The 14,571-nt window shown below is 38.5% G+C and overlaps 5 protein-coding genes across 10 annotated transcripts; 3 read left to right on the top strand and 2 right to left on the bottom strand.

Annotated features, from left to right (window-relative positions):
- Window positions 1–17: 17 nt before the first annotated feature.
- Window positions 18–613, top strand: LOC17898307 (mitochondrial import receptor subunit TOM9-1). Its single transcript, XM_006306306.2, has one exon. The coding sequence runs from the start codon at window positions 70–72 to the stop codon at window positions 352–354; it is 285 nt and encodes a 94-aa protein (XP_006306368.1). The 5' UTR covers window positions 18–69; the 3' UTR covers window positions 355–613.
- A 577-nt stretch (window positions 614–1,190) lies between these two features.
- On the top strand, window positions 1,191–5,395 carry LOC17899092 (probable inactive histone-lysine N-methyltransferase SUVR1). 4 transcript variants are annotated; one of them, XM_023789783.1, is made up of 11 exons: window positions 1,191–1,465; window positions 1,954–2,148; window positions 2,253–2,309; window positions 2,505–2,666; window positions 2,744–3,017; window positions 3,170–4,170; window positions 4,264–4,517; window positions 4,611–4,677; window positions 4,766–4,816; window positions 5,002–5,030; window positions 5,144–5,395. In XM_023789783.1, the coding sequence occupies exons 2-11, from the start codon at window positions 1,966–1,968 to the stop codon at window positions 5,148–5,150; spliced, it is 2,085 nt and encodes a 694-aa protein (XP_023645551.1). In that variant the 5' UTR covers window positions 1,191–1,465; window positions 1,954–1,965; the 3' UTR covers window positions 5,151–5,395. The 4 variants fall into 4 exon arrangements, with proteins under 4 accessions (XP_023645551.1, XP_006306909.1, XP_023645549.1 ...); XM_006306847.2 differs by having other exon boundaries at window positions 1,194–1,465; window positions 2,744–2,960; window positions 4,934–5,030; XM_023789781.1 differs by having other exon boundaries at window positions 1,194–1,465; window positions 4,934–5,030.
- A 1,807-nt stretch (window positions 5,396–7,202) lies between these two features.
- Window positions 7,203–8,495, top strand: LOC17898073 (acid phosphatase 1). The gene is made up of 3 exons (XM_006304033.2): window positions 7,203–7,678; window positions 7,874–8,083; window positions 8,236–8,495. Exons 1-3 carry the CDS (start codon window positions 7,248–7,250, stop codon window positions 8,411–8,413), a joined length of 819 nt encoding a protein of 272 aa, XP_006304095.1. The 5' UTR covers window positions 7,203–7,247; the 3' UTR covers window positions 8,414–8,495.
- On the bottom strand, window positions 8,111–10,552 carry LOC17899963. 3 transcript variants are annotated; one of them, XM_023789429.1, is made up of 5 exons: window positions 10,269–10,552; window positions 10,011–10,111; window positions 8,863–9,916; window positions 8,647–8,720; window positions 8,111–8,409 (listed from the first exon to the last, which is right to left on the bottom strand). In XM_023789429.1, exons 1-4 carry the CDS (start codon window positions 10,350–10,352, stop codon window positions 8,649–8,651), a joined length of 1,311 nt encoding a protein of 436 aa, XP_023645197.1. In that variant the 5' UTR covers window positions 10,353–10,552; the 3' UTR covers window positions 8,111–8,409; window positions 8,647–8,648. The 3 variants fall into 3 exon arrangements, 2 of the variants coding, with proteins under 2 accessions (XP_023645197.1, XP_006304427.1); XR_002835417.1 differs by having other exon boundaries at window positions 8,323–8,409; window positions 8,574–8,720; XM_006304365.2 differs by lacking the exon at window positions 8,111–8,409 and having other exon boundaries at window positions 8,471–8,720.
- A 350-nt stretch (window positions 10,553–10,902) lies between these two features.
- LOC17898472 (BRCA1-associated RING domain protein 1) lies at window positions 10,903–14,513 on the bottom strand. The gene is made up of 13 exons (XM_023789602.1): window positions 14,378–14,513; window positions 14,222–14,275; window positions 14,058–14,128; window positions 13,627–13,970; window positions 13,321–13,536; window positions 12,878–13,156; window positions 12,651–12,751; window positions 12,332–12,518; window positions 12,146–12,243; window positions 11,958–12,048; window positions 11,687–11,852; window positions 11,472–11,590; window positions 10,903–11,389 (listed from the first exon to the last, which is right to left on the bottom strand). The coding sequence occupies exons 1-13, from the start codon at window positions 14,458–14,460 to the stop codon at window positions 11,042–11,044; spliced, it is 2,157 nt and encodes a 718-aa protein (XP_023645370.1). The 5' UTR covers window positions 14,461–14,513; the 3' UTR covers window positions 10,903–11,041.
- Window positions 14,514–14,571: the final 58 nt, after the last annotated feature.

Below are 14,571 nucleotides of genomic sequence, written 5' to 3'. Positions count from 1 at the left end.
ACCCTTTCATTAAACGAGCAAAACCCTCGTCTGTGCTCCGACATAGTCTCGATCTCTCGATTCCAAGCAATGGCGCCTAAGAAATTCGGGGCCGGCGGTAGAGATTCGAGCAACTTGGCGTCGATTACAAACTACGGCATCGTCTCTCAAGGAAGACGCGCCGCGTGCGACGCCGTTCACGTGTCAAAGAAGCTGTTAAAGAGCACTGGGAAGGCGGCGTGGATCGCCGGCACGACGTTTCTGATCCTCGTGGTGCCTTTGATCATTGAGTTGGAGCGAGATCAGCAACTAAGCGAGATAGAATTTCAGCAGGCCAGCCTTCTCGGAACTCCAGCGGCCGGTGCGATGTACTAAATTATCTTGAGAAACCCTAATTTGTCGATCGTATCATATTTCAAATTTGGTATGTTCATTGTTCATGCTTGTTTCTTCTATTAGCGTCTCAGTGAATTCGCTATTTTTCAAGCTTGTGTTTGGGCATCATTCTTGGAATTAACTTATATGTTTGGCAATTTATGGCTTGATCACTATAACTATATTATATAACTATGTAAGAACAGAGCTTTTCATGTAGAAGTGATTATATTTATGCCATAAGTTTGGTTGATGAGGATTGTTAAACTCATACACAGCTGCTAAAAGATTTCGAACTCATAGGTGGTGGTGATAAACTTTCTCAGTGGCATTCGTGCCACTCAGTTATGATTACTACAGCATCCCTAACATGTAAAGACCCGTTAATGGACTGCCAAAACCTTGATGATGTGACTTTTTGTTCATGGGTCTAGCATAAAACCTTGTGGATCCCCGGTGTATTTGTATCCATCTCATGTTTTGGCTGGCTTGCTAAATCCATAATATACTGATGGATTTCTAAAGATTGTCAGAAGACTCTATGGTTACTCAATTATAGAACAAATTTTTATTCAGTTAGAATTCTATGGTTAACTCGAAGATTAAACTCGATCCCTTACTAGTATCCGGCCCATACCTGAGGAAGCCCACTTCACGGAAAGGAGTGATAAAATATATCAGTCAATTCAAATGAGTGAAATCAGCCAGCCAGACTGACGACACCGTCTACATGACAATACGGAAGTACGGATAGATAGAGAAAATATTAAAAACATAAAATTCAATTTTGAAAATTTCACAAGTCATCATCGCTAATCCTTTTACTCCTTTAAGTTTATGGCGTTTTTTGCATTTGTTTCATTCACTCTCACACAGAGGAGAAAGTCTTTGACAGCTCTAAAGTATGGTGCGTTTGTCTCCCAGCACTTGACAGTCTCTACCTCGGCCAGAGTATCCTCTTTTATCTTCCTCTTTATTAAGTTTTGAAAACTCTTTTCTTCAAAACAGAGAGAGACATTGATCGGAAAAAAAAGAAAAGAAAGAAAACACCAGCATTCAACACTTTTTGCCCTGTGGTTTGCATTTACGACAGCCTCTCCATCTTGTATCAGTAAGTCACTACATACTCCCCCATCTCTCTTTGCAAGTTCAAGAATCCAGTTCTCTCTCTCACGCCAAATCCAACCCTAAATCCAGTTTCAGAGTTGCTCCTCTTGCTGGCAACTTCTTCCCAGTTTTTGCAATCGCTTCAATTTTATTTCGTTTCCACCATAATTTCGAGACTCTTACTCGTTTTCTCTTGGATATCAACAAAAACGTTTTAGGGTTTTTCTACATTCCTGTGTTACCGTTGTCTGTTCGGTTTCCCTCAGCAAAAAAAGTTGCAATTTTTATTTTTTGTGGTGGGTGAAAACTAAAAAGTACTTGGTGAGTTTGAGAGTCACATTAGTTTCGTTACTTATCTAACCTTTTCCTCGTCTTTGGTTTCTTCTTCATTACCTGGGGGAAAAGATGAAATTTTCCATTTTTGTTCCTTTTCTCAGTATTATTCCTCAAGTTTTTGAAAGTTCGGTGATTTTATTGACTTTGCTGTTGCAGAGACTTTCGAAAATGGCACCAAATCCCAAGATTAAAAATGCTTGTGAAGCCATGAAGGTTTTTGGAGTTTCAGAGGCCAAAGTAAAGTTGGTCCTCAAGGACCTTCTGAAGGCCTATGACAATAAATGGGATTTTATAGAAGATGAAAATTACAAGGTCCTTGTTGATGCAATCTTCGACGAGCCAGATGCTCAGGTTTGCTTTCTTTGGTTAATCACTCACTTATGATTTTCCTTATTTTGATTTTTTTCGTATACACTCGCTAAGTCAATTCTCTTACTTTAAATGTCATATGTTAGGCCACTGATATGAAGAAGAAGGAAGTGAAAGAGGAGGCCAAAAGTTCACTTGTCATGGTATGATGACAATTTCCGGATGTTTCTTCCTTTGTTTTTTTTCTCAATTTTTGATGATCTTGCTTGTTTAATCTTTAGGAATTAGGATGTTTTTGCAAAAGAAGATAGCTCCTGAGGCCTATCAATTAAATATCATTCTTGTATTAGAAGCTTGTTGTCATTATGTAACATTTAGTTGCTTTTTTGGTTTTAAAGCAGAGTCTACCTTTGGTGAGTTATGTTGAAGACGAACTGGATGAAGAAGAAATTCCTTTGAAAAGGAGGTTGCGCTCAAAACGTGGAAGAGGTTGTAACAACACCGCAAGCCTTAGCACATGCAGTCCCATATCACTGAAGCCAAATAAAGAGGCTTCCAAGGTATGTATTTCATCTGTTCCTCGGGTTTCTCAGTTTTATTATGTAGCCTGTGTTTATTTATTTTTTGGGTAAGACAGACTCAGGCTGAAGAGGAAGATGAAGATGATGATACTGAACTACCACCTTTAAAAAGGTACTCACGCAGAGGTGGTGGTGTAAAAGGGATGGCAATGACTGTGTATAACAATGCAAGTCCTAGCTCCAGCAGTCTCATGCCAATGGAGCCCGAAGAAGTACCACCAATACTTTCATTGCCAGCTGTACCGACACAAGTTAAAAAAGACTCTGAGGAAGGTGCTGTTATTATCCTCAATAATAATTCCAATACCCATCATAAGCCTGTGATTTTAGGTATTGTTTCACGAATGCAACATAAAACTTAGTAATCTTTTTTGTATTGATTTTTATGTGGTTGTGATGCGATGTTGAAGCCTTTGCATTTTAATCTGATCTGTCTCTTGTAATGATCCCTTTTGACACTTCTTTACATTATTTCGATACAGGGAACTGTTTAGCTCCCATGATTGAGATGGAGAAACCAGAGATGCATGTGGAAGAACAAGATAAAGAAAATGAAGATATTCTCAATGATACTACTGTCATGGTTGTTCCTCCATCAACTAGTGAACACATGGTTGCTGCTGCTACTTCAGTTGAATTAGCTTCTTCGGCTTCTGGTGAGGCAAAGATTTTTCTAAGTTTCACGCCTGTAACTGGAGAAACAACGAATTTTTGTTTGCCTTCTATGGAGGATTTACGGAGAGCAATGGAAGAGAAGTGCCTCAAGTCATACAAAATTGTGAACCCCGAGTTTTCAGTCCTTGGGTTCATGAAGGACTTGTGCAGCTGTTACATAGACTTGGCAAAGAATTCAACCAATCAGTCACTTGAAACAGAAACCCTGTGTGACATGAGTAAGGTAGGTGATGAGAGCGGTGCAGCTGGTGTTTCGATGGGGTTGGTAGTTGTTCCTGAATGTGAGATCTCTGCTGATGGCTGGAGAGCAATTAACAATGTAAAGGACATTACCGTTGGTGAAGAAAACGTTGAGATTCCATGGGTGAATGAGATCAACGAGGAGGTTCCTTCACATTTCCGTTACATGCCTCGGAGCTTTGTGTTTCAAGATGCTCCAGTGAAATTCTCACTCTCAAGTTTCTCTGATGAGCAAAGCTGTTCCTCTTCTTGTATCGAAGATTGCTTGGCTTCATCAATGCCTTGCAATTGTGCAATTTCGGTTGCTAACAGGTTTGCGTACACAGCAGATGGCGTAGTTAAAGAGGATTTCTTGGAAGCTCGGATCTCTGAGGCGCTTGATCAAAGGAAGCAGGTGCTGCAATTCTGTAAAGAGTGCCCACTCGAGAGAGCTAAAAAAGAAGTGATTTTGGAACCATGTAAAGGGCATCTGAAGAGGAAAGCCATTAAAGAGTGTTGGATAAAATGTGGCTGCACTAAGAGATGTGGTAACCGAGTGGTACAAAGAGGAATACACAACAAATTACAGGTTACCTTAACCAACTCTTTTCGTGTTTTACGTTCATCTTTTCATAGAAATCAACTAGTTTCCACTTTTGATCAATCACTGTTTTCATGTCAGGTGTTTTACACACCGAATGGGAAAGGTTGGGGCCTTAGGACGTTGGAGAAATTGCCTAAAGGGGCATTTATTTGTGAGTACATTGGAGAAATATTGACAATCCCAGAGTCATACCAACGTAGGTTCGAAGATAAACTCAGTTTTCCTGTGATATTGGATGCACACTGGGGTTCTGAAGAATGGTTAGAGGATGGCAAAGCTCTGTGTCTTGATGGGTCGTGTTATGGAAATATTGCAAGGTTCCTTAACCACAGGTAATGGCTTGCACCTCGCAGTAATACACAGAACAGAATTGGCCTTTTCTCTATATTAAACTGATGTTTCTTTCTGTCCTTTGATGTGTGTAGATGTCTTGATGCAAACTTGATCGAGATCCCAGTTTGTGTTGAGACTCCGGATCAGCACTATTATCATGTATGATTGAGTCTGGTCTCATTTATAAACCTTTTCTCATATGTTTCTTCTGTTTTGTGGAAATCGTTTTAACTGAAATTTTCTCCAGCTTGCATTTTTCACCACAAGAGACATCGAGGCAATGGAGGAACTCACATGGGTATGTAGTCCATGCTTATCTTATGCTGAGAAGTTTCTATAAGTGATGGAAAAGGATTGTACAATTTAATGTGTATATACGTTGATCTAATGTGCATTATGGACTTGGCATTATTAGGATTACGGCATTGACTTCAACGATGATGACTCTCTGATGAAACCCTTTGATTGTCTGTGTGGTAGCAGATTCTGCAGGACCATGAAGCGATAAAAGAGTGAGTGATCATCACAAGACTCTACTAGAGTTTGGTTGTTCTTTTACATGGGACTGACTAATATCAATTCTGCACATCTCACTGAATGTATTTTGAATTTTGTTATGTTTCAGAGCATGAGAGGAGGAGAATGATGAAGAAAAAACTATGAGACCGAAATTTTTGGTGAATGAGAATCTCTTAGTTAACAAACTGAAACTGGTCCCGGTCAATTGATTTTGTAGGTTGAACAAAAAAAGCTAAGTTGGTGATTGTGAGATCAGATAAAACAATGACTTTGCATAACTTGGAGGGTCTTGTGACTTTCATTTAATTAGAATTTTGATCTTGAACTATAAATCTCTCTTAAACAATCATTTACCTTACTGTCTCGGAACTAGTTACTCTGACCAATGCATGCATAGACAAGAAGTTTTGTACATTTTTAGTTTTCAGCTTCTTCTTTTTTTGTTTTCTATCGTTACAAATGGAAACAGTGATTTGTATTGTGTTTACCGCACATGGTTTTGCTCATCTGAAATAAGTGATGCCAGCTCAAATTGCCGTTGAACAACTTTCGCACTATATGTAATTTTTAATTTATTTTTATGGATGAAATTCGTCAGAATGTGATTAACGTTCCAAATCATGATTAACAAAAACTATAAACAATTCATCACCCTCTCATCATGTGTGTTTTTCTAGAACGGTGTTGCTTATTTTGATTTTTGACCATTATACACTTCTTGCCTTCTTAGGGTAACGATTATTTTGCTTTTACAGAAGTTGGATGTAACACCAAAAAAACATAAAATTATGGGCAAAAAAAGTTAGGAGGATGTAACATTTCAATTCTATTCGTTTTATAGATGAACTGGCAGTTGACAATAACATATATGCATTAAATTGTAGTCCAACGGTGCATGATCGATCTCGTATACGTGCTTTGCTGGAAAACTGAGTGTTTCTAATGTCAACTCGTAACGGATATAGTGGAAACTACATTATTAGATGAGATGTTGGAGAAGATAAATACAGTGTTTCACTAAATCATTCAATTAAGAGATCCACATTGATCTATACAAATGCAGGATTATAATACAATAAAAAAAGGAGTTGTTCATGAGGAACATGGTATGGTACATGTAAGTTAAAATGGCAAGTGGAAACAAGTCTGCATGCAGAGTCGTTCATAAGGAACATGGATCATGGTTTTGCAACTTCTGTATGCATAAATTGTCTTTAGTGTATTTAAAACTATATAAGATTTGTCTACATCTATCGTTATTCGTTGCTAGCAAACCAAAAATTTTCAATATATTAACCGGTTTTTATTTATTAAAAATATTTAAGTCCATGTGCATCCATTCCAACTATCTTCCAATCAATTTTGTCACCATAACATGACCACGACCACCTTCCTCGAGATCTATATGTCTCTTGTCCTTTCATTAGGCCAAGAAATTTTTTTTTATAAAAAAATGGAGACTCGATCGTTTAACTTCTCTCTGTGTTACAATTTGTGTTGGATAATGGTTATGAATCTTATTTTGTGATTCGATTGTAAAGATATGAGAAAAATATATATATAGTGTCGGTGCAAGTATATAACAGTTGCCTAATTTGAACAAGAATTTTAGTTGATTAGGTCGTTCGATTTAAATTGTTAGAAAAGTGTGTTAAATAGTTGTTTGATTTTGATTGCATTAATTATTTCACACTATCATCCAACTAGCTCTCCATGTTGCATCCATTTTAATTTTAAATTTTTTTTTCTCAAATATTAACTTACAATAACCATGTGTGCCGATAGTCAAATACATTATGCTATGCTTTTTCTTGCAAATTATATCGCCACTAATCGAGGGGATCAATTGTTCATACAATCATACTTCTCTTAATTAGCTAATATTATCTTTCATTATCCATCCACATCTTTCTCTCTTTTTTTTTTTCTCCCGCATATTAAGCTAAACTTTCATAATTTTGCCTCCAATAAAAAAAAAAGTTGTAAAAGCTAAAATACAAAACTACAATCAAGATATTAAAAAATGGTTCCGACCAAAAAAAAAGATATTAAAAAATGATTTAATGAGACAAACATGGTTTTAGATTTGGATATTAATTTTCTATTTGGTTCTCTTATGACTCTTCTACTTATATATATGTATATATATATACACACACTTGTGATCAACGAACTATCTCAAGATTAAAAGAAAACTCTTTCTTTCAAACATGGACCGATCCATGTTTCTTTCCCTAGCACTAGCCTCACTCTTGGTCGGAGTCGTCTCAGCTGGTGACTGGAACATCTTGAACCAGCTCAAAGGACTCAGATCGTCATCAAGCCAAAACGGTGCCGTCGTTTCTTCAGGGGTCAAAACCAACCTGAAAGGCTACTGTGAAAGCTGGAGGATTAACGTGGAAGTTAACAACATCAGGAACTTCGATGTGGTGCCTCAGGAGTGTGTATCGCACATTGAGGATTACATGACTTCTTCGCAGTACAAGGATGACGTTGCCAGAGCCGTTGACGAGGTCGTTCTTCATTTCGGGAGCATGTGTTGTAGCAAGAATAAGTGTGACGGTATGGACGCTTGGATCTTTGATATCGACGACACTCTTCTCTCTACCATTCCTTACCACAAGAAAAATGGCTTCTTCGGGTCAGTTATTATAATCTCTACCTTAACCGGTTTTAATTGACGTGTGTATGTGTTATCTCTTTCACTTTGGATAGGACTGAACCGGGCTGGATCTCTCTGATTAGATAGATGTTAAATTTAATTTCGGTTCGGTTTAGATCATTAAAAACAACACATTGGAGTAATCTTATTCGTTTTTCTCATGATAATTAACAGAGGAGAGAAATTGAACTCGACGAAATTTGAGGATTGGATAAGGAAGAGCAAAGCACCATCAGTACCACATATGAAGAAATTGTACCACGAGATCAGAGAAAGGGGCATTAAGATCTTCTTGATCTCTTCCCGAAAAGAATATCTCAGATCTGCCACCGTCGACAACCTCATCCAAGCCGGTTACTATGGCTGGTCCAACCTGATGCTCAGGTACGTATAACTAAACCGGACTCCGAATTAAACCCGGTAAAAACCCATTGAAAATTTCATATATTCACTCTAATTTACCACAAAACCGATTTTGTACACCCCTCTTAGTAAATCATTCTAGTTTACGCTAACAAGAAAACTGAACAATGCAGGGGGCTAGAAGATGAGCAAAAGGAAGTGAAACAGTACAAGTCAGAGAAGAGGACATGGCTAACGAGTCTTGGTTACAGAGTCTGGGGAGTGATGGGAGACCAATGGAGCAGCTTCGAAGGCTGTCCTCTTCCCAAGAGAACCTTCAAGCTCCCTAACTCAATCTACTATGTCGCCTGATCAAAACAGAACAAAACTTTGATTTGTCATCTTTGAACAAGAAGAAGAACCTACGAATAAGAGAAAGCAGTTTTGTTTCTGATTCTTGTTTTTTCCCCCCTTTTCGTGTCATTTTATATCAAGAGAGACTGGAGAATTACAAAAGTTTATTGACCAGTACCAAATCAGACACGATCAACCAATGATTTACAGTACCAACTACGAACTTAACAAGTGTTGAATGAGTGCAGCACCATTATTTATCTCTGTTCAAAGCTTTCTCCAGTCTTGCCTCAAATGGTGTTGAATGCCAATTTACGCTCTTATCCTGCAGTTCCACAAAACTCTCATTCTCTTGAAACATAGACTAGTAATTAATTATTACACTCATGGCAGTTGGTTTTCAAAGTGATATAATCAGTATCAGACATCTTACTGTCTGACAGGGTGGTTTAACTGTTGATGCGTACCTCTCTGTACTTGCTGGTGGTGTTCGGTATCCCCTTGAATGAAGATACAGAGCCGCAACCCATTGCCTTTGAGTGATTACCCCAGTAACCACCAACTGTGCCTATAATCGGTGTCTCATCAGGGCTCTTGCTTGGTGATTTCCTGGGCGTCGATGAAGCCGAGAACTGTTTGATATCCTCCAATGTCAATGCGCATAGTACAGGTCTATCGTCATGGTTGATTTTGACCGGTTTTGATGAGAAGCTAGATTTGTGTTTCTCAGGTGTAGAGGTATACATAGAGACGCTGTTGCATTCACTACCTGTCTCAGATGTTGATAGCCATGTTGAAAGGCTAGCATCAATGACCACTTCTTGGTTTCTCAGTTTCTTGGGTTCAATTCTGGATTTCGGTTTGAAGCTGAGTGTAATATCATCAATCTGCGGGTCTGTGCCGAAAGAAGAGGAATCCGTTTTCTCTTGCTGATCTGAGATGAAGTTAGAGTTCTCCTTTTGAGACTGTTTCTGCATTGTTCTCCCTTTGGATTTAGCGGATTTCCACTGAGTGAGATTTTCAACCGGGTTGAGTACTCCTTGGGATTCATAGTGGTTTTCATATCGAACACTCTCAATAGAACTTATCAGCTTTGCATCAATCTCCTCTGTTTTATCCCCAGTCTCTTCAGTATAAACTTCTTTGGTTGGGTTATACAGGCTATCCTCACTAAATCCAACATCACTGTAATATTCTTCATCCTCATCTTCATCTAAATCACTTTCACTGCAGTTTAACTCATCCTCCTCTATGTCATCATCGCTTTCTCTGCAGTTCTTGTATCTGTGGTTTGAAGGATACGAATCTGAGGAGTTTGAGACAACCTCAATGATCTCAGAAGAAGACTGATCAGTCTTGGTAGACTTGAATGACCCCTCTTCAGATTTGACTTCTTCAGTGCTCTCTTCCGAGAATTCAACAGATTCTTCAAACACAATGTGTTCATAGGTTTTGACTTTAGAGTCAAATGTGACTCTCTTCCTAGTAGGGCTTGGAATGCATTTCACTTCAGCCTCGTCACTGTAAAATCAGCATATATATATATAAGCTTAGAACAAAGCTCAAAAACCTTGAATCTAGAGGAAAGGTACAAAACAAAATCAATCACACTCACCAAATCTCAGTGGTTGGAATCACAGAAGCTTTCGGGATTTCGCAAACAGAGGGAACTCTATCACTCACATGAAATGGTTTTGCAGATTCCACAGAGAGTTTCTATGCATAACAAATACAATCATCGGGTCAAGCAAATCAATGGAAGTTAACTTGGATAAAGACAGAGATGATCTAAACTAAAATGTAGAGTAACTGAAGCAATTCAAAAGAAACACGCTCACAAACTAATCGGAAGAAACTTTCACAGGAAACTTACGTTTTCTCTAGCTTGATCGGATTCTCTGCATCTCTGACGCCGGCGATGCTTCCGGCCACCGAAGCAACCCCAAAAGCAACCCATAATTCCCAGAATTTTCAAGGTCTAGCGAGAGATGAAGGAAGAGTGGTGCATTAGTGTGGCTTCCAGGTATTTGATCAAGCATTAAAATAGGTCGACATCGAAACTGAGGAGCGTGGTGTGGTGTTGGTGTTGGTGTTGGTGGGGACGATCACTGAGAAGAGAGAGCGGGGGAAAAAGTGTTTACTTTGGGAATTGGGAATTTAGGGTTTGTTTACCAATTTTTATTTATTTTTAATTGTTGTATGATTTCGGAGGATAAAGTAAGTGACCGTTACACTTTTGACCCACCAATCCTGTCAAAAGCTTTGTAATTGGTCCGTTGCACATTACATTAGTTTTACTCTTTCGTTACAATTTATTTTTTCAATAATCCCTAAAAAAACATTTATTACTATTTGTCATCAATCGGTAAGTTTTCCAAATTTTGATTTTTATAAAGTTATAGTTTCGAGATTCTTTATGTTAACTTTCTTGTGGACACAATTCCTAGATTTTAAAGGATTTTGCTACAAACCTAACTCACTCGTCTCTTCTGTTTGCAGTCCAAATCTGGTCAAGCCAACAATTCAATTTATTTGCTTACCAATTCGAATCTGTTTTGTTATCTTACAATAATTTAGAATACAAGATGAAAACAATCGTATATATATGGTGAAACTGAAACATGTCTTTTGTCTATTGCTCTTAAGTTAGCTTATCACAGGGTGTAACTTGTAACCAGCAATGGACTCCAAAAGCCACGTGTGACCAACGATCCGAGACCCAGTTTGGCTAGCTAAAGCCTCTGCGTCATTAGCTCGTTGCCAAATAATGGTGACTTCTTCACCTAAGGCACATCCAAGTGGAGGATCAATGTTGTAAACCACAATCGGTAATTTTGGGTCATTGGCATTGTTGCTGCTTTCTGCACCAAGCTCATCCTCTGTGTTCAAGACTCTACCACCAGCGACATTGACTAGATTCTGAAGGTCTTCTTTGTATCCTTTGTTGAATTCGCCAAAGAAATAGAACTTCAAGCCATCAAAGAGTTTTGGTTTCTGCTCGACAAAGAAAGTAAAGAGTGAGATATCCCGAACAAAGCACTTTCAAACTTGTTTTGGTTTTTTTTTTTTTACTTACATTACTTGCTACTCCAAGTCTTGCAGCTTTCGGTCCATCTTGACATCCTTGAGTATCAATATGAATCTCAAATGGTTCTTCATCAACAGGCAGAGAAGCTTCAAGGCTTGTTTTCATCCCTAGAAACAATTGCGGTTGATACAGGTAAAGATGAAGACTTCTTAATGGTAAAAGGTAAAGATCATGAAAACTCCTGAGTGGGTAAACTAACTTACAATCTGCATTGATAATCCATTTTCCATTAAGAATACCCATAAGAACCTTCAAAGTTCTTATGCAAGCTCCTTTTTCGTCTGTAGAAGCAATTACATGTGTAACAGTTGGGTTCCAGTACCTTGATATAGTTGCATTGAATTTAACAGCTAAACTTTCCATGAGGATCTGGGGAATAGCAATGCAATGATAAAATTAGTCTTTTTCTTTAGCAAAACTGGTAAATCCACAAACAGAGTTTTTTGCTTTTTGTAAGAGAAACTTTGTACTGACCTTATCACTCTTAGAGAGTGCTGATCCACAGAGAACAAGGTCTTTTGTGATAGCTGGTGTTTTTTCCAAAGAACATAGCTCATTAGGATACCTGAGGGAGAGAGGTAATGATATTTATTAGTTGCTATTATAAGAAGAATAATGCCATACTGTAAGTTTTAACATTATATGCTGAAAATGATTTATACGTTTTTGGCGAGGTTTCAGCTCTGGATACACGATGTCCAGACTTCTCGTTAGGGAATTTGACAGAAGAATGAGCCGGACAAAGTAGAAGAAAGTCTTCCTGTAAGGACCAAGAAATCAATCTCACATTACGATTGGAACTTTGGTTAGTAATTCTTATGTGCAAATGAGAATGTGGCAAAACATACATAATCCCAACGGCATCTGGAAATCTCCCTTGCACATGGAACATGGTAGCTTCGCCGGCACGACTTGACATAGCAGCCTAAGGCAGCCCCTTTCAGACTACATTTAGTGCACTTGATTTTCATTCCCCTTGCCAGTTCTGCTTTCAGGTTCTTCACTGTGTCACCTTCATAATAAACTTGCGGTGCCCTGAACATTTATTCAACTGCTTTTAGTAATTTTATAATGCACAAGGGTTTAACAGCCTAGCCATATTTTATGCACATGGACTTGCAGAATCAAAGATGAGCAACTATAAGTTGTGGGTTTTATTATGTATACCATTCGATACATGCACTGTGGACATGGATAACATTGGAGCGGAAGATGTCATCTCCAACCACTGGTTTTCCCTTGGAGTAATGCAGCATTTCTCCAGTGGCCTAAAAATATTGATTCAGCCCAATTGAGTAATACATCAGAAATAAGAAACTCAGTTGTTAGCTGAGGATATGTCAAAGAAAGCTCAGTTTTTAGCCGAGGATATGCCAAAGAAAGCTCAGTTTTACCTCAGATACCCTAGCAGATTGGCAGAAGCCACATATGGTTATGTTGGATGATGGTTGATCTGAAATTACAGGTGATGTAAAATATGATGCCTTTGAGGTTTTCCCAGTTTGCTGATCATCAGAGTTTGCAGAGCAGTTATCATTGCAGTCAATATCAGCAGCTTTCTGCATCAGGTTTTTCTCTCTCTTGGGGACTTTCAGATGATTTTCCAATGCTTCAGAAGCAGTAATGTCACGTTTCCTTTTTGTGTCTTGTTCTGCATGACGTTCGGATAATTGCTGGAGATAAAAGATCAATACACATTTATAAGTTGATCTCAAAGACAGGACAAAGGAAAACAGATTCACTATACAAAACTTAAAACCCCATAGTTTGCATCATAATTCATGAACTGAACTGATGAATCATAATGGTCAGCTTGTGAAACAAGACGAGAATGCACCTGATGTTTCTGTACTTTTACATAATCAGTGGGATCATCTGACCGGAGGCTCTCCATCAACCGCAGCAAAGTCCTATCCTGAGTCTTTGAATTCGGATTGCTTTCATGGACAAAAGAATCACTACAAATCCGCTTCCTTGCAGCATTGCTAGGCTGCACAGAAGAGATAATGTCACTCGGACTTTTTGCAGCTTGTCCTTTATGACTTTCCGGTGTCTATATAGCAAGGTAAAAAATATCAATATATGCATCAGTAAATGTTGCCAGATGAATAAAAATGATCATTATATATATATATGCTCTTACGTGATTGCCAGCGTCATTCTCTGATTCTAACTCATATAATGGGAGATGATCACGCAACTTCTCTGCAGTCCAATGCTGATGCTTAGGTCTATCTTCTGAGGTTGCAAGAGGAGAACCATCATGACTAGAGGAGTCACTACCACGATTGAGCTTGCTTGCCTCCTTGTCAGTCATCTCAGAATCTTCAGATCCATCGTCTTTTGGGCTGTTGGAATTGTTCGGTGCATCGCTCTTGTAGTTGCAATCATTCTGAATCAGTAATTGTGGGAGATGAACACTAACAGCTGTATTCAAGCTTCTGTATATGCTTATAACACTTTCCATGAAATGGAGATTTCTCCGATCTGCACGTGAGAGTAAAACTTACACTGTCTCAACACGAATCTTCAAAGAGAGAGACAAATTAATATACGAACATTAAATGGACTAACCCTTTTTGGGATATTTAGATTTGCACACAGCACAGCTTGATTCAACTTTCGAAGATTTTTGTACACATGAACTGTCAAATCGTTTCCAGAAGTATCAGAACCTAATTGAAATCAAATATGTACTTAATTGGTAAAGAGTAACAGAGGGTTGTAGATAATCTTACTCGCAGAAAACGTGGTCACAGGGAAGCAACACCGGTCGATTAAGCAATTTCAAGCTGCAGATATGTAATTGAAATTTACGATTCCAAGAACACCATGAAACATATCACTACTAATTGAACAAAAACAATCAAGGAACAAAAAGAAGGAAGACGAACCATAGAGGGCACTTGAGCTCGAGCTCGAGCTTCTGGAGATGAAGAACCCATGGATTCATCAGCATGTTGGTAAAATCCGCCATTAGTGTACGAATACCAGATCGAAAAAGATATTGATGCCCAAGAGAAAGAGAGGAGTAAGACGCTTCCTCGTTTCGTCTCCATGCGATTGCTATTTACTTTGAGAATATTGG

This window comes from Capsella rubella, unplaced genomic scaffold (genome assembly GCF_000375325.1).
Source record: "Capsella rubella cultivar Monte Gargano unplaced genomic scaffold, Caprub1_0 scaffold_1, whole genome shotgun sequence".
Lineage (NCBI taxonomy): Eukaryota > Viridiplantae > Streptophyta > Magnoliopsida > Brassicales > Brassicaceae > Capsella > Capsella rubella.
This window is presented reverse-complemented; position numbering and strand designations above follow the sequence as displayed.